Source organism: Poecilia reticulata, chromosome 8 (assembly GCF_904066995.2).
Source record: "Poecilia reticulata chromosome 8, P_reticulata-male-v2, whole genome shotgun sequence".
In the NCBI taxonomy this organism is placed as follows: domain Eukaryota; kingdom Metazoa; phylum Chordata; class Actinopteri; order Cyprinodontiformes; family Poeciliidae; genus Poecilia; species Poecilia reticulata.
Genome location: NC_088837.1, coordinates 17,066,745 through 17,089,370, shown reverse-complemented (window position 1 = coordinate 17,089,370; position 22,626 = coordinate 17,066,745). Strand labels below are relative to the sequence as shown.

Here is a 22,626-nt window from a genome sequence, read left to right as displayed (position 1 = left end):
TGTTTAAAAGTTAAAAAAGAAGAAAGAGGGCAAAAATATGCCTGGACAAATCTCAGAAAATCATAAAATGTTAACCCACAAGACCAAATATTTTAAAGATTTTGCATATCTGAGATAAAACTAACACTCCCACACTCCGACAGTCAAACAAGAATCAAAACCATGCCAGCAAGTTCACATTTGAGTGTCTCAAAAAATATATAATAATTTTGCGACAGGCTCAGCCAAAGTCAATCAAACATGAACCGGTGTATTTGAAGTCAATCAAAATTGAGTTCAATTTTGATTGACTTCAAATACACCGGTTCATGTTTTAAAACTCTTTGTTGTGGCTAAATTAAAATTGTCCTGCGAAAGAGGAGTGAGTCAAAATTCCTCCGCAGAGATGTAAAACCCTCATTACCGGTTATCACAAACACTTGATAGCATCGTTGCAGCCAGCGGGCGACACAACCAGTTATTAGGTTTATTTTTTGCATACTGTTGGAGGTGGCTGTCTTGGATAATTGCCCTTATTTAAAACCGTCATTTAAAATCTTCTTTTTTTATGTTTTAACACATTTGATGACCATCTTTTCTGCAGAACAAGAATTACTACACTCCGAATTGCTCGTTTTGGAACTACTCTGAGCGCTCCATGACGGGCCAGTGGTCATCGCAGGGCTGCAGGCTGCTGGACACCAACGGCACACACACCACGTGCTCCTGCAGCCACCTCACCAACTTCGCCGTGCTCATGGCTCACCACGAGGCGGACGTAAGGCGGCGAGGGCGTGGCACGCAGACACACATTTAAGATGGAAGTGGGTTAATTTATGCCGACATTCGTTTGCGTGAGCATTAGCGCTCACTCACTGGCACACCCTCACACACCCTCACACACACATGCACAATAATGTTCCCTTCTCAAGGCTGACAGGCTCTTTGTTTTGAATTTTGTCTTTTTCTTCTTTCACGCTGACATTCAGGGAGGCAACAGCTTACAAATTCATGTCCCACTACTTCTAGCTGACATTCACATGGATTTAAATGTCATGTTTTTTTCAGAGCGTCTTGTCTTTTGTCTTCACATTTTAGCTCTGTGCATATATTTACAAATATTAAATAAGGCAATTTGGCTCTTTCTCTCCCCTACCCCCTTTTTCCATCCTTCCCTCTTTTGTTTCTGCTGCTTATCTCCTGTCCCACTATTCTTCCTTCACAACATTCTACTTTTTTCTGGAGGTTTTTTTTTTTTTTTCTTTTGACACGGGGAAATTGTTTGTTTCTAATCCCACACCCCCACCGTTTTCCTTTCAACACTCCTTACACCTGTTTATTTTCTCTGTTGCTTTTTAATCCGCTAGGGTCGGATGCACGAACTGATCCTGTTCGTCATCACCTGGGTGGGCATCGTCATCTCCCTGGTGTGTCTGGCCATCTGCATCTCCACTTTCTGCTTCCTGCGGGGTCTGCAGACTGACCGCAACACAATCCACAAGAACCTCTGCATCAACCTCTTTATCGCCGAGCTGCTTTTCCTCATCGGTATCGACAAGACGGAATATCACGTGAGTTTTTCAGCCAAAGAGCCTCCTCCCTTGCCTCCTTTTTATACATTTTTACGCATTGTTTTGTTGTTTTTTTTCCCCCCATGGAAATTAAACGCGTGTCCTTTTTTTTTTGCGCTATGAAGCCTCCTTTAGAACTCAATTTACTTGCTTATATGTTGTAAATTAGACAGAGTCAAAAGGTCAGGTTAGTTTCTATGCATAATTAACTTGAGAATGACATTTACAGCGCAACTCAGGTGATTTTACAAACTTTTTTTCCCACCGAATTGCTGTGAAACTGAAGCTGAGGCATTGTGTCATTAATTTACTCTATAAAACCTTTACTAGACAAGGTAATAAATTACCCCTCAATGATATGCACAGCACCAGTCACCGAGGGGCAGCTTTTCTTTTTTTCCCCCCCTTTTTCGTGTTCGGTACCTGATAGTGACCCTGTTCTGTCCTCTCCTTGTTTTTCGCTTGGTTAAATGTCTTAACCTCAATGATTCCTCTTACTTCGTCCTAATTTTTTTTTTTTTTCCTTTCACTCCTCTTCTCTTCTGTCGTCCTTCTTTCTTATCGCTGCCCTCAGATCATCTGTCCCATCTTTGCTGGCCTTCTCCATTTTTTCTTCTTGGCTGCCTTCTCCTGGATGTGTCTGGAGGGTGTGCAACTCTATCTCATGCTCGTGGAGGTCTTTGAGAGCGAGTACTCACGCAAAAAGTACTACTATCTGTGTGGCTACTGCTTCCCCGCGCTGGTGGTGGGCATCTCGGCAGCCATAGACTACAGGAGCTATGGGACCAAGAAAGCGTACGTGTGAAGACAGGCCTTTTGCACCTGCAGATTGAGAAGTAGGATTATGTTATTCCCCCAGCTGGAAATGTAATATGCAGTGCTGTGTGAGTGGCTCTTGTGCCTCCCCACAGACCGGGTTTTCTGAGTACACTTAGCCGAAGCCCGATTATTAGCCTTTATAACATAATCCGCTGAGACAGGGATGTAATGTGTGTGTGTGTGTGCGTGTGTGTGTGTGTGTGTGTGTGTGTCTTTTTTGCGTGCACATGACTTGGTGTATCTGTATGTTTGTTCCTGAGCTTAGCCGCACATAACTCTCTCCTTTGTGCCACTCCAGATGCTGGCTGCGAGTGGATAACTACTTCATCTGGAGCTTCATTGGACCCGTGTCATTTGTTATTATGGTATTAGCTTGTCAAACACTATTCTTTACACCTCAGTTTTTCGAATCAAGAGTACTCGTGGAGGGGTCCTGTTATTTTGGGAAACTAGACAATGCAAATACATTTGCAGACGGGATTGTTAACTTCTTTTATCATGTGTTTGTAGCTCAACCTCATTTTCCTCATGATCACGCTCCATAAAATGATTCGCAATTCGTCAGCACTCAAGCCAGATTCGAGTCGTCTGGATAACATAAAGTTAGTTCTAGTTATTGAGTAACCAGAATCAGTTTTTCTGTTGAACACCACCCTAAAATGAGCTCTTATTTTCCGTTTTATTTTGTCCAATTCTCTCAGGTCGTGGGCTCTCGGGGCCATTGCGCTGCTGTTCTTGCTTGGGCTAACATGGGCCTTTGGCCTCCTCTTTATTAATGAGAACACAGTAATCATGGCCTACCTGTTCACCACCTTCAATGCCTTCCAGGGAATGTTCATCTTCATCTTCCACTGTGCACTGCAGAAGAAGGTAGCAAAACAGATCGCTTAAAGTCTAGTAAAAAATATTCATATGCCTTAAATGTGTTCATGTTTTGCATGTTGTTGGAATTGTTACATTATAGACCTACTTATAAGAGCATTCATGTGAAATGAATGAAAGATTTTCTATACTGATTGTCAGCTAAATGTTTTACGAATACAAAAGTGTTGTGCCAATTTGTATTTATCCTCCTCCACTTTGATACTCAAGTAATAATTATACAAAATAAAATCCTTCAGAAGTCACCTATCGTCAGTAATTTGATTCTGTGGAGAACATCAGGAAGCATTGTTATAAACACCAAGAAATTTGTCAAAAAGACAAGTGTTAATCATGTACTCCATAAATCTGGCCTCAAATAAATCCCGTTTCTGTCATAATTACAGTCTCGCACAAGCCATCCAGTGAACACAGCAAGCGTGCTGTAGCGGTTGCTCTGGTCAGATGAGACAAAAATGAAATGTAGAAAACTTACACCACACATCACACCGTCCTTGTGTTGAAGCATAGTGGTGGCAGCATCATGCTCAGTCTGTTTTAGAAAGAAAAGGACAAACAAGTCTGTTTTTAAAAATACCAAGCTGCTAGAAAGATACCTGAAATGACTTGCAGCTGTTTTGCATCGAAAGGTGGTTCTTCCTCTTGAGAATTATGAATTACTTTTGGTAGGTCATAACATGAAATAATACAAAAATAAAATAAAAGTGTGTGAAGTTGTGAAGTGGATGTTAAATGGATTTGAATGCTTTTGCAAAGCATTATAACGATCTTGACACTGATTGCATAATGAAAATGTTAACATGAAAATATATATATTTTTTTATTTTAGTAAGCACAGTCTAAGTTTGGTGTCACTTCATCCAACTAGAGCCTTGATAACAACAAGGTACTTTAATTAATAATTATCTAAAGAAACTCTTAAGTCCAGTGGAATATATATAATTAAAATCCATCATGCCTGCTTAGAGGCATTGCATTTGGTAAATTTTTAAATTGCTGATTGAAATACCCAGCTTGCATTCAGCCTATTGAAACTATATTTCTCAGTTTATGAATCATTCCTTCAACCCTGCTCACCTCGCCGGTGTTGTTTTTATTCCTTCTCGCAGGTCCATAAGGAGTACAGTAAATGTCTGCGTCACTCCTACTGTTGCAGCCGCTCCTCCACCAGCAGCTCCCACGGCTCCCTGAAGAACTCCGGCCTGCGCGCCAACAACCGCTACTACAGCGGCAGCCAAGCTCGCCATGCAGCTGCCCACAGACAGGTGCAGACAAGACAGACTCGCTCACAAAACCACGCAGACACACGTCTTTACACACCTTTTGGATAATCGAATTGTGTTTCCCATTGAGGAAATGGGAAGTCTTTGCTGCAAAATGACTTTACATCTATTTGGGTTTTTTTCTGTGGAGTATAAAGAAAAAAAAAATGACTGAAATGGCGCTTGGTGGCCATGTAAGAATAATGCTAAAATGAGCGACAGCTCTCTTATGTAAGATTTGGATGCATAAAGTGTTACATGTGTAGAAGTTTGATTATTTACCAAAACTTATGATTCAGAAATTGTTTTCTGGAGAGTAACTTACTTTTTCCAGTCACTTATAAACCACAATCAAGACATAAATGACACCGCGGTAATACATTTGTTCTGTAGGACAGGGGAATGAAGAGTGTTACATCACCATTTGCATCATTACAAATAAACAATCCTGTTTCATCCGCCTGCATATTCACAATTTGCTTTGAAAGTTTCACTGCAACCTTTCCGGAAAGTGTTGGCAGATCAGTGCTGTACATCAGAGATGACTCATTTGTAAAGATATCTTTAGCAGCTCGTGTATTTATATAGAAGCAGAAACCATCACAGAGGAGTTGCTGAAATCCTGTTCATGCTGTGATCTTTGGAGAGACACATGAGACACAAACAAACATGGCCGAGTATTCTTTACAATCAACAAACAAGCGTTTCCAAAATGTAATAACATGCAACAATTGTATCAGCTACTGCAATCACATCTTGTGCATCGCGAGCTCATTAACCCACCATGATAATGTGGCAAAGTTGCACGCCTCTTTACCCCACGCCCGAATCTCTTTTGTCTGACATGCTTGTCTATTGTTCTTTGTAGATCACACAAAGCCTCCTGGATTTGATTACAGCTATCACACTGATTTACAAAAACCTAGCCACGGCTTACTGTATATAATATGTGTCCTCTGGATGCATATGGAGACAACATGGAAAATATTCAGTGCCGTATTTTTTACCTTACGGATTTAAATTTAACAAATCATCAGAGTTGCACAAAAGTAACCTGAGTAAACACAAACCTCAGCTTTTAAATGGTTATTTGATTTCTTAAGGGAAAAAAAACCGAACCAGTCCGGCCCTATGTGAAAATGTAATTGCCCTCCAAACTTAATAACTGGTTGTGCCACCCCTGGTAGCAAGCATTTACAATAGCTGGCAATGAGTCTGTCAGAAAGGTTCTGTTAATGTGATTTCTTGATTATACAGGTCAGAGAGTAACCAGGTCTGTGTGAGGCTAGTGAAATTGAACCAAAAAAATTATTAGTTATAATAGGCAATTCATGACTTAACAAAAACAGTGATTATTCTTTTACACAGGGCCAAGTTGGTTTAAATGAAAACAAAAACAATTATTTGGAAACCAGAACCAGAAGACCTGAGTGATCTGGAAGGTTGCCACAAGAACAACAAGTCTTTAGTGTGTTTTGGTGCCAAGCCAAAGTTAGTTTATAAAACAAGAAAGTATTTTAAGGTCTATTCTCTGAGCTAAAGTGAGTCAGTGTAAGAACTGTAGCACTGGGGTGATGCTCTCCATTTCTGTAGTTTTCACGAGAGCACAAGCAGCAGCATTCTGGATGAGCTGAGGCTTTCTGACGGGCTTGTTATGCAAACCGGTGGAGTCGGTTGCATTGCAATGCGACTAAAGATAAACGCATGGATGAGTTTCTCAAGATCTGCTGGCATATTAACCCTTTAATTGTAGAAATGTTATTCAGGTGATAGAAGGCCGACTTTGTAATTGTCTTTATGTGTCCTTCTAGGTTCAAGTTTGGGTCCATCACTACGCCTGCATTTTGGGCCTTTTGTGTAGTTTCTAGCTGTGTGCTGACCCTTGAACATTCCTCTTTAGGTCCAAAAATAATTACTTCAGTTTTATTTTATTTACTCAAGGGAATATTGCCGTTTTCTAAACAATGACAGAAGACTGACAGTTCGCCAGTAGGACTGGCCACCACACTAATTTAATTTGGCCTATTAGCCTTTGGTTTATGGCCTGAATCGTGTAAATGGGACAAATGTGTGTCATCTGCCACTCACTGCACTCTGCTTTGCCCCCAGAGTCGAATCCGTAGGATGTGGAACGATACGGTTCGAAAGCAGACAGAATCTTCCTTCATGGCAGGAGACATAAACAGCACCCCGACGCTCAACCGCGGTGAGACCCTCGCTCTTTCACCCCTCGCTCTTTCACCCCTCGCTCTTTCACCCCTCGCTCTTTCACCCCTCGCTCTTTCACCCCCTTTGAATTATTCACACTTAAATACTTGCATTAAAGCGGAACTGACCAAGAGTGGACAGAGCAGAGAAGAAAAAAAAATATTGTAATTCACAGTAAATGTTCACACTCCTGTATGCAGGATGATGAAATGTGTGCTCATGCTTTTCTAGTGTTGCTATAAGGTTATTTACTGATGCAATTTGCAAATAATTATTATTAGCACCAAAACTTTAAACAGACGGTCAAAGACTTCCTCTCTGGATGGTGAGTTTCGCAACCCGCTGGGTTTCACTTAGGTGAAGCTCGCAGCAGCTGCAAGTCAGTGATGTCCCGAAGCAACAGCTGAAATACATGGAGCTTGGCTTCTTTCTGCTCTGAAAGGAGGCTTTTTATGTTGCTTTTTTACCTGTTTATCTTGTTTCCTGAGGCAACGTCGCAATGGCTTTGCCAAAATGCAACAGGATTACAACATAAAAAATCATTGAACATTGACTCTCTTTAACCGTATTTTTTTTACCGTTGATTTAAGAGGCACGGTGAGGCAGTTGACTTCTGTCCTCTTTCCTCCTTTTAGGGTTGTGTAAACACAAATTCGTCTGACACTGACATGATAGCAGCACTGGAAAGAGTCTCGGAACGAACAAATTCATCTTTAAACTGACTTTTAATTGATACAAACTGAAATGTATCAATGATGCTGTGTCAAAACGGATCTAGGTGAGGGTATCAGATGGCTCAGTGGTAAAACAAGTGCAGCATACACACAGGCTACAGTCCTCAACGCAGCTGTCCCAGGTTTGATTCCCGGCCCCGGGCCATTTACTGCATGTTCTTCCACATCTTCTGCTCTTTCTGTCAAAACATAAGTGACTTAAGGCCACTAGTGCTAAAAACAGATCTGGGTGAACATACATACATATAGTTGGTCTTTAGCAGCTATTTTTCACTCACTTGTTTAATTGTTCAAAACAAATATTGAACCAGCCACTCGTGCGACAACATCTCAATAAAGTTAGCCTTTTAAACTCAGAAGGCTAAATTTATTGAGATGTCAGAATGGAAAAGATTAGTGATTTAAGTGACATTGCACATGGCATGATTGGATTGTAGTTGTCCAACAGGCTGCTTAAAGGTTTTCAGAAACTGCTGATTTGCTGTGATTGTCATGTACAACCTCTTTTTTGATTTGGTTAAGAAAAGGCTGTAATTCAGACAAGCTCAATGTGAGTGGAGAGCAAAAAATTGGAAACGGCAAATTGGGTAGATGAGTTTCATTTTCAACTAGGATTTGGAGTAATGCTAGCCGTACTCCATGGTATGGGTGGTACTTTTTACAACAACTTTAGACCTCTTAGTATCCAAAGTTGGAATCATTGTGATGCCACAGCTTACCTGAGTATTGTTGCTACGAAGTAGTCCAACTTTGAAGTTAATAGCATCTCTGTCACCTACCAAATAAAGCGGAAACACTTCTAAAACCTGCTTCCAATAGAGTCTTCTTTCTTCAAGTTGACTAACTCAGCTTCCTATAATGTCTTCCTATCTAAAGTTGAAAAAAATTTTCAGCCCGGCATAAAAAAATAAAAAAACTCATGAGACGCCGGCGTCGCAGATTATCGCAGCCTTTTGCAAATGACGGCGTCTCTGCAGCTGCAATCAGTGGCGCCGAGATGATCTAGGTTGGCTCAGGTTCCAGACTCGTTTTTTAAGGTGGGGAGGGTCGGTGTTGATCATGACACTGAGGCAGTCGCTAAATCAGCCATCACTCTCTATGCTAATTTCATCCATTTTGTTTTTAATGAACTGATTAGCGTGTGAGCGAACAGGGGGTAATTATTCTAATTGAGGAGAGAGACAGGAGCAAGGCAGGGGGTGAGGACGAGGTGTGTTGCGAGCGAGCTGGATAGATGAGAGGTGTCTATGTCAGTCTGTGTCTTTGTGTGGCTCGGTTTGTTGGTTTCTGGAGTTTTTTTTTTTTTTTTTTTGTCGCGATAGAGCAATCACCAGACCTGGAGGAGACGTACTATGTGGATCACTTCATGATGTGCTGTCAAACACAAACAAATGAGCTGTGAAGCCTTTATTTTCTGTGCGGCTGAGAGAAGTTTGGCAGAAAGTTAAAGAGGAAGGCATCTGGGGAGACATGTATAGTGTAAGACGCTATCATGGAGAAATAATTACAGAGCTGAGTCTGGAGGAGAGATGTGTTATCGCTGCCATCTAAGATCTCTTTGATTTCTTCTATGCACTTCCGTATGAACCAGTCTCTTCCTGACAATAGTAATCTGTCCAGAAAAAAAAAACCGAACAACTATGTGTTATACACAGACTGAGAGCATCCCATGCTTCCCCTTGCCCTACTTTTCTTTACACTTTGAGCTACTTTCTTTAATTCCCTACAAGATATTCCCACAAGGAGGTACGCACAGACAACTAATCCCGACTAATTTGGTGATGCTTGAAAAAATCCTGGCGCGAGGAACTGAGAAAAAGTTGGTGGATTTATCGCAGCAACGCAAGCCAGAGAATGAACAGGAGACAGGCTTGTGCAGCCTGCCAGAAAGATGGACAGAGGAAGTGTAGCAGGAGGGGAAATGACAAATAAATAGCTGTGTGTGAGTGCATTTTTTTTTTTTTACTGCTTTTTTAGAATCCCCCTTCTTCCTCGCTGTGTGATGAACGGTAGGCAGGGGACCTGAAGGTTGCACTTTGCCTTGGACGACTCTCCGTCATGCTGTCCTATTTTTAATTTCATGGCATTTCTGTTCGAGTTGCCTCAGGCTGGAGCCATACATGGGCATTATACAACAGTCTCAGTGTGCCATTTCTTTGAATTATATTTGTCTTGTAGTGGCATTCACATTTCACTGTGAAATTAACTGTGTTTCCATGACTGCACCCGTAGCCTACATAATGGCATGCATTACTGTTCTCCCCCCATCTGACTACATCGTCATGAACCAAAGGTGGAAGGGGAGAAAAAGAAAAACAATCCCCCAAACAGTGCCCTTCCTCTCAATTGTTTTTTTTCTCTTTTTCTTTTTCTTTTAGCTCAAAGGTTACAATCAGCAGACGAAAAAATTGAAGGGAATACTGCGAAATGTATTACTCTATAAAGAGGTGGCATGAGAAAATAACCCCATCTGAGTAAATAGTAACTATTCTTCTGATTTCAGATGCCATTAGAGTCTGAGTTTCCGTGGCGCGCCTATTGGGTGCTCTGTTTTTCGTGTGCATGCATTTAGGGTAAATTTACAGTGATATTTATGGTTGTGCTCGTTTTTTGTTTCAAATGTTTGCGCTTTGCAGCGACCATGGGCAACCACCTTCTGACAAACCCGGTGTTACAGACCCGCTCTGGTACTTCACCCTACAACACTCTGCTGGCTGAAAGCTTCACCCCGCCCTCACCTGGAGTCTTCAACTCCACAGGTTAGCTCCTCATGAACACCTCAGTCTGTGTGGACAGTCTTGACAGCACAATATGAGCTCAACTGGCCGTCGTTCTTGCTGTCAGTAGTTTGACATAGTAGATGCACACTCGCTGCTGTTGAGGGTTTATGTGTGTGTGTGTGTGGGAGCCTTCTCTTTGTATGTGTGTGTGTGTGTGCTTTCTCTTTCCCCAGACTATGTAGCTGTCAGACGGATTCACTAGGCTGAGCAGAACAGAGCCAAACAGTGCCTACAGCCTAACCAGCCATCTGGTCAGATCTTGAATCTTCACGAGAACAGCCACAAATTGATTAGAAGTTTAGCTACAGCTGTGACTGCCAGCTTTTTTTTTTTCCAGGAAGGTTTTCCTGTTCCCAAGCAGCAAAAATAGTTGGCTAAAATCACGGTGTCCACAGAAAGGGATCAGATCAGTTCTGTGGGGAGAGGGGGGGAGGGGGACGACGGTCCATCTGGACGACGGTCGGTCATATGTGTGCTCATCATGGGAGCTGCTCTCCTCTTTTTGGATGCCTTTAGTCAAATGTGCAGATATTTACAATGTTAAAAGAAAGCTGTGACTCGGTGCTGCCGGTTCATGGCTTAGTTTGCAACCGCTGTGCATCACTCCTGGTGGTGTAATGTGAAAGTTTGAGGAGGAGCTCCTGTTAAATATTTTAGGGCCTCTCTGTACAATGTATCAAGCCTGATAGCCACAGGCCTCGCAGCCAAGTCATTTTCTGAAAAAGAGTGGTAGGGAGCGTAGTGAGCACTTCATTAGAATGTTTAATTACCCACGCCGCCACCAAAGAAGACCGTTGATTAAAGTCAAAGTACGCCATTAAAATTTAAGTATGAACACACTTTATACTTTCCAGCCAACTGTGGCTTTTCCTTTGCTGTGAAGAAATCATAGTTTTTTGTTTTTTTCCCCTTATGGGGTATAGTTCATGAAATAATTATCACTGCAAAAAAAAACATTTTTTTCAGGTAAATTATGTACCACAGTATATTTTACTAACAGTTTTCAAGGATGTAGGAATTGGTGGGTTCAAGGTTACCAGAACCCAACTGGGTGCTTGGATGTATGGTGACAAAAAGTAGCTACAAGAGTTGTAGTTGTTGTTCCTGAGATCAAAAAAGATCATATTTTTTTGGAAAATAAAAATAACACAGCTCTTAACCACAAAATTTGTTGTATTATATCATATTTTTGCAGTATTTTCAGGAGGTTCTCATAATTTTTTAGAAAAAGGTTTCTGGTAGCCCTGTAAGCAGTTTTACTCTGTAAATACCCCTGAAATGTGTATATTGTTCATGGGGACCAGATGATGAATAGCTAACCGAAGGTTATTATTTACCTATTATTATTTCACAGGTGGACTTAGTTGAGGTTGAAGGCAATTGATGGCAGTGGATTTTATTCAGGAACAACAGAGCAAACTGCACAGATTAGAAATGCACAACACACTTCTCTGGTATGAAAAAATTCACGGCACAGTTGCTACATTTTCAGTTAGCCCTGAGCTTCACCTCCCCAGTTAATCTAACTTCAATAAAGGCCTTGAATGTGTGTGTGAAACTGTTGGTTAGAGTTAGCAAGAAGCATTTTGTTACAGTGTATTGCAATGCTTTTCCTGCCTGCCTTCCCTCCAGTCTGTCACTCAGCACTCTGCTTCTCTTGTAGAAATTGAGGCGGTTTGGGAGCCAGAGGTCATTTCTTTTCTGCTGAAGAACTTAGACACTTGTAAAAAGTTGGAAATGAAGGTGTTATTGTTTTATTCAATGCTCTTTTCAGCACAAAGCCAGTGGTGGGTGTCTAAAGTCTAAATATGCAGAGGACTGTTCAAACACAGCCCTAAGCAGAGTCAGGAAAAGACGTTGAGCTTAATGTTTTATTCTTCCAAGTAAACACAGAAAATTAGGGATCTGCCTTCTTTTAAGCTTGAAACGTGTTAGAATAGGTAACAGTAAACCATGAAAATTTAAGCGTCATGGTGATGAGGCATATGGGATACAAGCACATTTAATCCCTTGTGTGTGTGTGTCTTCTCCAACTTATCCGAACAGAAATATGCGAAAGCGACACAGCAGGTGTTGTTATATTTGTTAAAAGTTGGGAATATTCAGACAATGAAGTAAACAGACTGTAGTGCATTCGTGCCATCAGTTGTTTCACTTCTCTTAGATTCAAAACTGTCCTTTCTGTTTTATCCAAGAGAGTCTCTCACTCATTTTGTCTGTTCGCTCCACATGCTTTTCTTTGGGATGTGTAGGAACTTTCCGTGACCCAAGTAAGTATAATTAATATTTCCCTGATTCTGTTTTTTTTATGCGTTTATCTGAAATGTCACCATAAAAAAATAATGCTAAATCTGTTTGCCTGTTTTGGATGCAGAGAGTACACTTTCTAAGCCCCGGGACCCTTGTGGAATGGAGACCCTTCCGCTAAATGGTAACTTCAACAACAGCTACTCCATGCGAAGTGGCCCAGCGGGCGGAGGTGGTGGCAGCTGTGACTTTCTTAGCGGTAGCGGCGGAGACACTCCCCCGCCCATTTTCAACCCTCGTAGTTCAGAAACCCTGGGAGGCGGAGGCACCCGGCGAAACCTCTCTGACGCCGCAGCCTTTGAGAAAATGATCATCTCTGAGCTTGTCCATAACAACCTGCGAGGCGGCGTAGGCGGGAGCCCTGGAGGAGCCGGAACTGACGCGGGGGACAGAACGTATGCTAGTCTGGTCAGGGGACATCCTCACTGCGGAGTGGGTCGGGGAACAACCGCGGGCGTACCAGAGCCATCCATCAGCATGGACGAGGACGATGAGTTTCTGAGTGATGGACGGCAAAGAACACCTCAGGACGTAGAGCTGCTTTACAAAGCTCTGGAAGAACCCCTGCTGTTGCAGCGCGCCCAATCGGTCCTCTACCAGAGCGATCCAGAGGAGTCGGAGAGCTACACGGCCGACCTTACAGAGAGCCTCGGCAACAGCGGTCAGAGTGGTGGTGGGCAGGGAGACAATCGAGCACCAGACTCACCTGCCCACGACTCCCTGTACACCAGCATCACCAACCTGCGGGACTCTCCCTACCCCGACAGCAGTCCAGAGCCGCTGGAGGTCGTGCCGCGTTCAGCTCAGCCGCCTGAAGAGCTGTACTACAGCTCTGGGAGGCCTGCTCTCGGTTCTCGTGGTGCCCCCATGCAGACCTTCTATCAGGCCCCACCTCAAAGACCCAGCGGGGAGGGACTCCAGGCTCAGGAGCCCGCCCACACTGAGGGAGACGGACAGATGCAACTGGTCACCAGCCTGTGACTGGAGCCTGAAGGAGGCGGCTGGAAACTGTCATAAGGACCAGAGCCTCCTTTGAGCGCTCTCTTTCTCATGTGTCTCCACTCTCTGCTTATTTGGTTGCCTTTATTTCTCTTGACTTTTATTTATCTTACATATGAGAAAACTGACTGAGCTTCTGGGGGAGTCACAGCTGACTCTGCTGATGCAGCCTTTGTCGTCAACTCTCCCCCATCGTCTGGATATGAGCGATGGGTGTTTTTCATCAGAGCTTTTGATACCTCTGTGCGACCCCAGTTTTTGGTACCCTAAGGCCAAGTCCAGCACTCTGAATGTACCAATCCACTCCCCCCGTTACCTTTGGATATTTCAAAACTTTCAAACTTTGTTAAAAGAAATGTATGTGTTCAGACCCGCCTCAGGAGATGAGGATATTGTTTTATATTTTGTCTCATTTCCTTTTCTTACCATCTTTAGATCTTTTTTTTTAAGTCATCATTTGATAGGGGTAGTTAGCTGTGCAGACAGGGAATATTGTACACTATTATTACCTAAAATGTCTCACAGAAAGCTCTTCATTGTTGCCAAAAATATATTTTATTGAGCCAGAACAGAAACTAGAACATTTACAAAGCAAATACACACACACTTGTTCTCTCTCTCTTTTTCTCTCTTTCTCTCTCTCTGTCACACACACACACACACACTCACGCATCCTGAAGTGCTTGTTTCTGAACATCAAGGAAAAAAAAAAAAAAAGCAAAGACAATACTCTATTTAAGTAAAAGGGAGCAAAAGCTTTTGTTCCAAGCAGGCAGTGGGAGCTGATTCAGTGTAGTTGCCTTCATTTAGTCTCGCTGTGAATCACAAGTGTACAGAAGGGGAGTACAGGTGGAGACAGAGACTGAGGAGGTGCTGTATCATCCATCCAGAGCTGGAGAGCCTTCACCCATAAGACTGGGCGGCGCTCTCCGCTGTCCTCTGTGTTTGTTTGCTTTTTAGGCCTTTGAAACGTTAAATGACTGCCTTGCTGTTGTTTGAAGAGAGTATTCAGTTTCTAAATCCCGGGGCCGCGAGTGCACATTGCTGCCCCACTCCCCTTGTACTTTGCTGTTAGAGCCTAGAGTGAAACGGACTTTCTGTGTGTTCTTGTGGCAAACAGGACTGCAGACGTCAGAGACACACCGACCGACAGTTGGTATAACCGTGTACATAGAAAACCACACATGAATCTACTTTATTCCTATTATGTAAATACAGACACCAGATGATCAAAAGCAACAAAAATAATAAATACTATGGAAATTACTTCTTGTACTACAACAAATTGTTGAAGGAAAAATAATAAAAATGCTTTGTGACCTGGATGAAACACTCTATCTATCTCTCTCCCCCCGGACCGTAATCTCTCACTCTTTTCTTTTTTTTTTCCTTGTTTTTTTTTGCCATGAAATTCCTTATCGATTCAACGGAGAGAGAAAATCAGACGAAAAGGCGAGAGTGATTAGAATGTGATGATTTATTTATTTATTTTTTTTATTTTATATCTAAAAGGGAAACAAAAAACATTTTCTGGCACAATTTTTTTGTGCGATTAAAATCCATCCCATGTTAATTTTTAACCTTTTGACATTTTATAGGTTGAATTTCCAAAAGCAGTGGGGAGATAGTGCTGTGGGGCAAGCGAGATAGATGTGGTCAAATGTCATTCTGTGCCTCACCAGCACGTTGAAGCGTTGCGGGCTGACCAGCTGCGTCCATTAAGCGGTTCAGTTTTGCTCTTGTATTATTTGGAAGATTTAACCAGACGAGATACTTTTAACTTGGGTTTTAGCATGTAAAATAATGACATTTGTTTTGCTGTCAGAGAATATTGCATTTTGCTGTTTCTTAAAGATAGTTTCAGCATTACTCCAGAGCCTTATGTGACAACTCATTATTTCCCAGTGAGCATGTGTCCGTGTGCATGTAAGTGTGAATGTAACTCTGTGTGCTGTGTCAGATTTTTCTTTAGTTTTTTTCTAAGTGTGAGACTGTATCGCGCACACAACTTCAACAGGCTTTTTTTTTTTTTCCCCGTGACAAGAATCGAATGCAAATCACACAAGGCGAGATACTCATCTGTGAAAGTTGCCGTTACTCCTCCTCCACCTCAGACGAATATTGTTCTTACAGTATGTGGTCATGAGTGAGGAGGACGGGAAGAGTCAGAGTGCCTAGAGAGACGGGAGGTACGGCTAGAAGATGAAAATGACAAACCAAATTGACTTGATTGGGGGGAATGTTTCTAATATGCCACCCGATGTGAAGCAAAATTAGCCATCAAATGATAAATGCTTCAAAGGGTTCCTGTCAATCGTTAAAATCCATTTGACCTTTTAAAAATGTTTGCCTTCTTTTATGTTTTTTTTTTCAGAACTGTACATATGTTTTGGATTTTCTGTTTCTACTGACTTATTCGCTATGTTCTTTTTTTAAACTATATCCTTTCAAACTTGCAGCAAGTAAAAAAAAGAAAAAAAAGCATGTGGTGCGATGACACAATTTGAAGAGAAGACAGACGCGTCTACCACAGTGTGACATTTGGCTGGGACCTCAGTGTCCCACTTCTAAAGAGAACCCAAAGGACAGCTTTTAGCTGCGGCTCCTGGGGCTGAAAGAGAGAGAGGGGTTAAAGACAGATAAAGACAAGGGATTACAAGGATTTACTATTATTTCTTCAGGTTATTCTAATTACTCACCTAAGTACCATTGTACTGGCTGCGGAGGAAAATGAAGCTAAAAAAAGGAGCCACCGGTACCATCACTTGAGCTGTAGGGGGAATGTCTGCGGTACTCGTTTGATTAAACATGACCTGGATATGCAACTGAACTTGTGAACTCTCAGTGATTACAGGTTTTAAAAATTAGAAGATCTGCTCTTGTGGTCTGGTTTGCCACGGTGATGGACTGCTGAAGTGGAGATCCTGTGGCACAGAAATGAAGACCACTGAATGTATTTTATTTTTATTTTTTTTTGAGTGCAGGACTGGAGCAAGAACAAGTTATTCCACAGCAGTAGTAGTAGCAATTGTAAACAAAAGATAGCCATCATTACCTTAATCCCTCTTTTTCTCATTGCAACCATCTTTCATTTTGCTGTATTTGATGCTGATCTCAGCAGAGAAACACTGCACTGATGACCCCCAACCAGCCCCTCAAAGGAAAGTAGGAATTTGTATCACCTTGGGTCTGCTTACGCTAATTCTTGCTGCTCCTCTTCTTTTCCTGTTAAACTCATCTGCATTTTAATATCTATCTCGATAGACTGCATTAGAACAGCACCTCTTTGTGAGTGTTAATTTGTTTTGTTGAAAGCTTTGTTTATCCCAGATTAATATTTCAATAAACAGAGGAGGGCGGCGCTCCGGTAAATGATAGTGATTATGCCGCAGAAGGTGTGCAGCCCACGCTGTTGGACGGACTCTGGTAGTGTCTCACGCAATGGGAGTTACGCTGCCGTTCATAAGCCTCCAAACCTCTGATTACAATAATAACTCTGTGGGTGCTAATTTACCACAGAGAATTCACCGTTCTCCATCCTCTTGTTTTTGGTCTTTGTTTGCAGATGTCTAATACATTTCCCATTCAAAGCTAATGTCAAAGTTAACACGTGTGCTCTAATAGTTAGAACTGTAGTATCCCAGGCTGTTGACACAGAGATTTCCAAGTGCTGCGGCTAAGCAGAGACAGCCGGGGGATTGATTTGTCTTTAATTAGATGGGGATTTCACCAGGGCTGTACTGTGTGCGCACACAGCTGACCCTTCTCCACATAGACACTACCGTCTGCCTGGCCTAAGCAAAGACAAACCAGGGACAACATCAGAATGCTGTCAAAATAAACTAAAGTGTAAAGGGAAGGGAAGTGCCTGTATATGCACTTGGCCTCCTAATGACACAACAGTCTCAGCAGATAGAAACATTTAATTAGAATATTGTAGTTTGCTGACAAACCAGAGGTCTTACCAGACGCAAACATATTATTCGTCTGGTACATTTCTGGTTAAAATGTGTTTGCTTGTCCTTAAGTGAAGTAGCTCAGGCTGGGTAGAGTAGTCAGAAACTGTTCTCAAGTAAGAGTAGTATTACTTCAACTACTGAGGTATAAAGAAAACATGTTGCAGTAAAACTGCTCCTAGAAGTCCATTTGTTTCAACATGTTACTAATGTTGATGTAACTAAATGGAACCAGGTACCACCCACCTTTGGTTTGCATTTAGTTTTCCCGCAATAATATGTTGTTTTGGTCATAATAAAAGTTATTTTTAAGCTAAAACTACATATGATGGTCGTACAGGAAGTGAGAATACAATCAAAGACGACAGCTGCAGTCAAAAAATCCCGTTCATTGATTTTACTGTGGGAAACAAAAAATAAAAGGCTGCAGCTAATTGTTAAATATTTAAAGAGAGATGTCACTGAAGCATCCCATGGATGTCAGCTGATGATTTTTACCATTACTGATAAATATTAAAACACTTGGCAAAACAATGAAGAAATGTTATGCTCACAAACAACACCCAATGTCCCTTTGAATGTTTGGCTGGTTGCTCTCCTTAATATTTGTATTATGCTATACTTTATCATTTTCTTTGTTGCCATTTAGAAGCCACATATCGATTCAACATATTCATGTTGTAAAGTTCTTGTTTACCAAAGGGGCGAAAAAATCTGTTTAAAACAATGAAAATATGTCATCATTCATTCATGTGACTCTGTGGCGATAGAAAAGTGGGTTATGAAATCACCCAGCTGCTTTGAAAAAACAATTGAAAGATTAATAGTTACCTATTTATATTTCACATTCTCAAGACATAACTGTTTCTAAAATATAATATTTTCTCTTAAGTTGTTTTAGGAATAAAATAATCAAGCTGACGTGTCTGATATGCAGATAATTCGCCACATCAAATTGTAACTAAGAGAATACGAGGTAGATATTGTTTGGTCACTTACATGACTTCTTAAAAATATTGGAAAACAAATCCACTGCCACACGATAAAATTAATTTCAGAAGAGTTTGTGTATCTTTCCCCTTTGTTTTTCAAAAACAAATATAAACTGGTAATTTTCTCATTGATTTCTGGCTACATTAAATGTCAACAGAAATGTTAACATTGTTACCAACAATAGATTGGAGACAGAGTCTAATATTTGCCGTGCAGCGTGGCACAAGCTCAGCTGGTGGCTTCTGAGTCGTTTTATGAGCCCAGTTTATCACGCAAAGGTCAAAACTAGATCAAACATGCTTTTTCCAGATTTATAAATAAAATATATTTCATCCACTAAAACTACTTTTATAAACTGAAGTGGGAAAAGTTCTGGGTCTGGATTTTATAGTGTAATGTTTACAAAAATAGAGCAGCAGCATATTAGATATATAGATGCCATTTCCTTAAATTTGTGCTGTCAAGGAAACAGAATGTCTTAAAATATTTTATGGAAAAGGTCTGAAAGCTTTTTTTTTTGAGTCAGTTACATTGATTTTTTTTTTTAAACATTTCTTTTTTTCCAGTTTAACCTTCAACGCTTTCTGTTCTCACTGGAATATTTTCCCTTTTTGTGAAGCCAGTAATTACTCACCTTGATAAAGTTTCCTTCTGAAATCACATTTTTTGGTGTTAAGAAGATATTTCATGCCTGCCAAACTGTGTTACCTTTAGCTTCTTTGTTGTTTTTTTTTTTTCAAAGAACGTGAACACTGATGTTTGTGTTGAGAAAAGTTGCTATTAAATAATCAATTTTACAATCTAAAATTGGTTCTTTGTCAAGTGATCAGAAATGACTGGAAATTCAAATCCGCCCCGAGGCTCAAGCTGCACTTGAGTCACAAAAACAAAGACTTGAGACTAAACTTGTGGTGTGAAGACTTGATTGGAACTGGAGGTCTAAGTCTCATGAAAAGATTCATGCAATCAGGGGTTCACAGTCAGCCATTAGGTGTGCATCATTTGATTTAATGACTATTATTCTCCCTTCTGAGTTAGTGCATGATTTACAGATGACTGCTTGTCAATATTGCACACAGAAAGTATGGTTTGTTGCCACTGAGTTTATCTGTTTTTACCGTCGAGCAGGAAGTAAGACACAGTAAATAAGCTCTGACACAGATGTGCCTGCTCTCTTGTTTAAGGACTTGTTTGATTCATTCAGCAGGTGTCATGAGCTATTAAATAGTTGCAAACCCTCTAATTTCATGATGATGATAATGATATGTCTCCCAGACAGAATTATAATCCTCCAGATCGTTTCTAAGCAAAATATGAATAATTTCTTGAGGTCCGCTAGCATTTCAGTCAGGTCTTCTTGTTCCCGTGCTTCATACTTTTTACTCCTGCACCCACCAATGTGTCCTGATAATGATATTTACGTTCTCCTCGTTTTGTTCTATTTTCATCGCATACATAGTAATTTTAATTGTTGCTGCGCTTACTTTTGGGACAGTGCCCCACCCCCTCACTAAACTCCCTCCGTTTCAGCTTGTTCTTTCAGCGTTTGCTATTTCCAGACACATTTCTAAAATTATTTTGCTCCTTTTTTTTTTTTTTTGGAAAAGCCCTGTTCTTTAGCCAAACACATTCAAGAGGTACAGTAAGGATTTGAAGTTAATCATTTAAATTTATGATTAACAGAAACTCTTGCCGTGTGTGATGCGATTCAGGAATGTTAATTTTACTCGTTTGAATCGAGACCTGACTTGGACTAACAGCAAACGATTTGAAGGCTGAGTTTGACTTGGGAGAGTGTCTCTGTTGCACACGCAACAGTTTTGATCATCTGCGTTAAGATGACATTTTTTTTCATTCTTGAATAATTCAAAGAGCTTCATTAGGGGACTCGGTGAACAAACAATCATCCCTCTGAAAATGTTCAGATGCAACAATGGACTGATTATTTGTATGCAGTGCTGTGACAAAGTATTTGCCCTTACATCTTTCTTTTGTTTGACTTTTGTAAAATTAGCATTTCTCAGATCACTAAACACATTTTAAAAGCAGACTAAGAAAACCATGGTAAATACAAAAAGTACTATTGAAATGAAACTGTCATTTCCAATGAGAAAAAAAAGCCTTTGACACCATCTTGGTTCTGTGTTAGAAAATAATTGCGTCCCTTGTGAAATCATGAATTACTTGTGATCAGCTAGACTGTGGTTAGCTACACCTTGGTTGATCGTTGTCTGAGCTGTAATATCAAGAACTCCCCTAACTAGAACCACATTACCCCGCCCCAATCCAAAGACGCTTCAGAACATTGCAGAACCAAATTACACCAAGAGCACAATAACGACTATTTCAGGATATCAAACAAGAATCCAGAACGACATCTGAAGCCCTGCAGACCTCAGGGTGTTCGAGATCCAGCAATAAGAAAGAGACGGGGCAAAATCTACATTCATAAGGAGATTTTCAAGACCGAAACTACTGCTGACCAAAAATAACAAAAAGCCCTCTCATATATTTCCCCTCCAAAATGATTGTTATGAGGCCCAATAACTTTAGTATAACATTACATGGACTAAAGAGACGTGGTGGAGCATTTAGGAAGTTTAAATTGATGGATAACAAACAGTAGTTCAGAAGGAGAGCATCATACCAACTCCTAAACTTGGTGGTGGTAGTGTGAAGGTCTGACTTTTCTTTGAGTCCTGGATGACATGCTGTAATCGATGGAAGCCTGAATTCTCCCAGAAAATCCTGGAGCAAGACCGTTCAGGCAGCAGCTAGTCATAACAAGACTCACGAACCCGTTGGGTTATGCAGCAGAACTTTGATCCAAAGCTCACCTGCTGACCCAAATGTCTCCAGAATGAAACAAAGATTTTGGAGTGGCCTAGACAAACTCTAACCTTTAAACAGCATTTTCACATTCAAAAAGTATTCAGTTCAGCTGAATTGCAAGTGGGCCATGTTTTCTCCACAGTAATGCAAAAAAGCGTTGCTAGTTAACACAAATGCTTACAGGTGTTTCCGCCAAGGTCCATTATTAGATTTAAGGAACAATTGCTGCTAAGGGATTGATTCCCTTAATTTCTTTATTTTTTTTTTCCTTTCAGCTTTTTGTATGTACTCAGAGTATATTTATGCAATATTTAAATGCATGTTAAATTTAGATATGACGTTGAAAAAAAAATTGTTCTCAACATTGTGTAACTTAGAAATATCAGTGAAAATCCTTCTACATGAACACTGTAAAGATCTGGGTCAGAAAATAGCTGACTAAAAAGGTTTAAACAGGATTTTCACTTGTCAGTGATAATTATTCCTGTCATCGGGCATAATTATCTGTTTTTTACACTTTGCTTTCAGAATCTGTTAATTGGGAACGGATGTCGCCGGAGTTGAAGGCATAAATTCATGCTTGTATTATATCTGGTCAGTATTAAATATGCAGGTAACGCTTAAATACATAGAATAAGTTTAGTTTGTTCTCATGATGACAGAATATATGAGCACTAGGTGCAGTGGGATTCTATCGATAGCAATGTTTCTAGGACAATCTGTCGTCTTCTGTTGTGTGGGAAATTTGTGTGAATATGTACAATCATGTTAAAAAGCAAGTAAATCTTTAAATCTAAGGTTTTGCATACCAAGAAATACATTTTTTTTTTAAATAATCTGGTCTGGTTCAATTTATAACATTAAGTGACCATATCCTCAGTTACACAACTCATAACATATTCCATTCCACAGCAGGATGTGAGAAATCACCACACTCTTTTACTTTTCCATAAATGGGTAAGTAGCAGCCAGGTCATGCTAATCAAAAGCACTTAATTAAGTGATCATTAGAGGGCATAAGTGCCTCCATGAAAGCAATTTTGGTGGTTTGCTTTTCTAAATGACAACACAAAGTCAAAGAGGGAACATGCCACCATCGGTCTCGGAGGAAAACAAATGCTGCATCTCGTCAATAAGAGGATGATTATGAGGTAATTTCCTTCCAATCTGCGGTTGTTATTCTTTCATCAGCAACATTATTAATTAACTGGGAACAGCTGAAATACCTAATACCCGTGGACATCACAGCAAGTTGACCCTATATTTAGACTTCTAAGCAGCTTCTGTTTGAAGGTCAACTTACA

At 40.7% G+C, this 22,626-nt stretch overlaps 1 protein-coding gene across 2 annotated transcripts in view; it reads left to right on the top strand.

Moving 5' to 3' along the window:
- adgrl1a (adhesion G protein-coupled receptor L1a) overlaps positions 1–14,263 on the top strand; it is a 104,193-nt gene extending 89,930 nt beyond the window's left edge. For both annotated transcript variants that reach the window (XM_008416067.3, XM_008416068.3), the window contains 11 exons: positions 584–757; positions 1,347–1,550; positions 2,125–2,345; positions 2,668–2,734; positions 2,880–2,971; positions 3,071–3,239; positions 4,361–4,516; positions 6,623–6,719; positions 10,092–10,214; positions 12,488–12,505; positions 12,610–14,263. In XM_008416067.3, the coding sequence (XP_008414289.1) occupies positions 584–757; positions 1,347–1,550; positions 2,125–2,345; positions 2,668–2,734; positions 2,880–2,971; positions 3,071–3,239; positions 4,361–4,516; positions 6,623–6,719; positions 10,092–10,214; positions 12,488–12,505; positions 12,610–13,523 (2,235 nt within the window). In that variant the 3' untranslated portion in view covers positions 13,524–14,263. The remainder of the gene's footprint in view (positions 1–583; positions 758–1,346; positions 1,551–2,124; positions 2,346–2,667; positions 2,735–2,879; positions 2,972–3,070; positions 3,240–4,360; positions 4,517–6,622; positions 6,720–10,091; positions 10,215–12,487; positions 12,506–12,609) is intronic.
- The last annotated feature ends 8,363 nt before the right edge of the window (positions 14,264–22,626 follow it).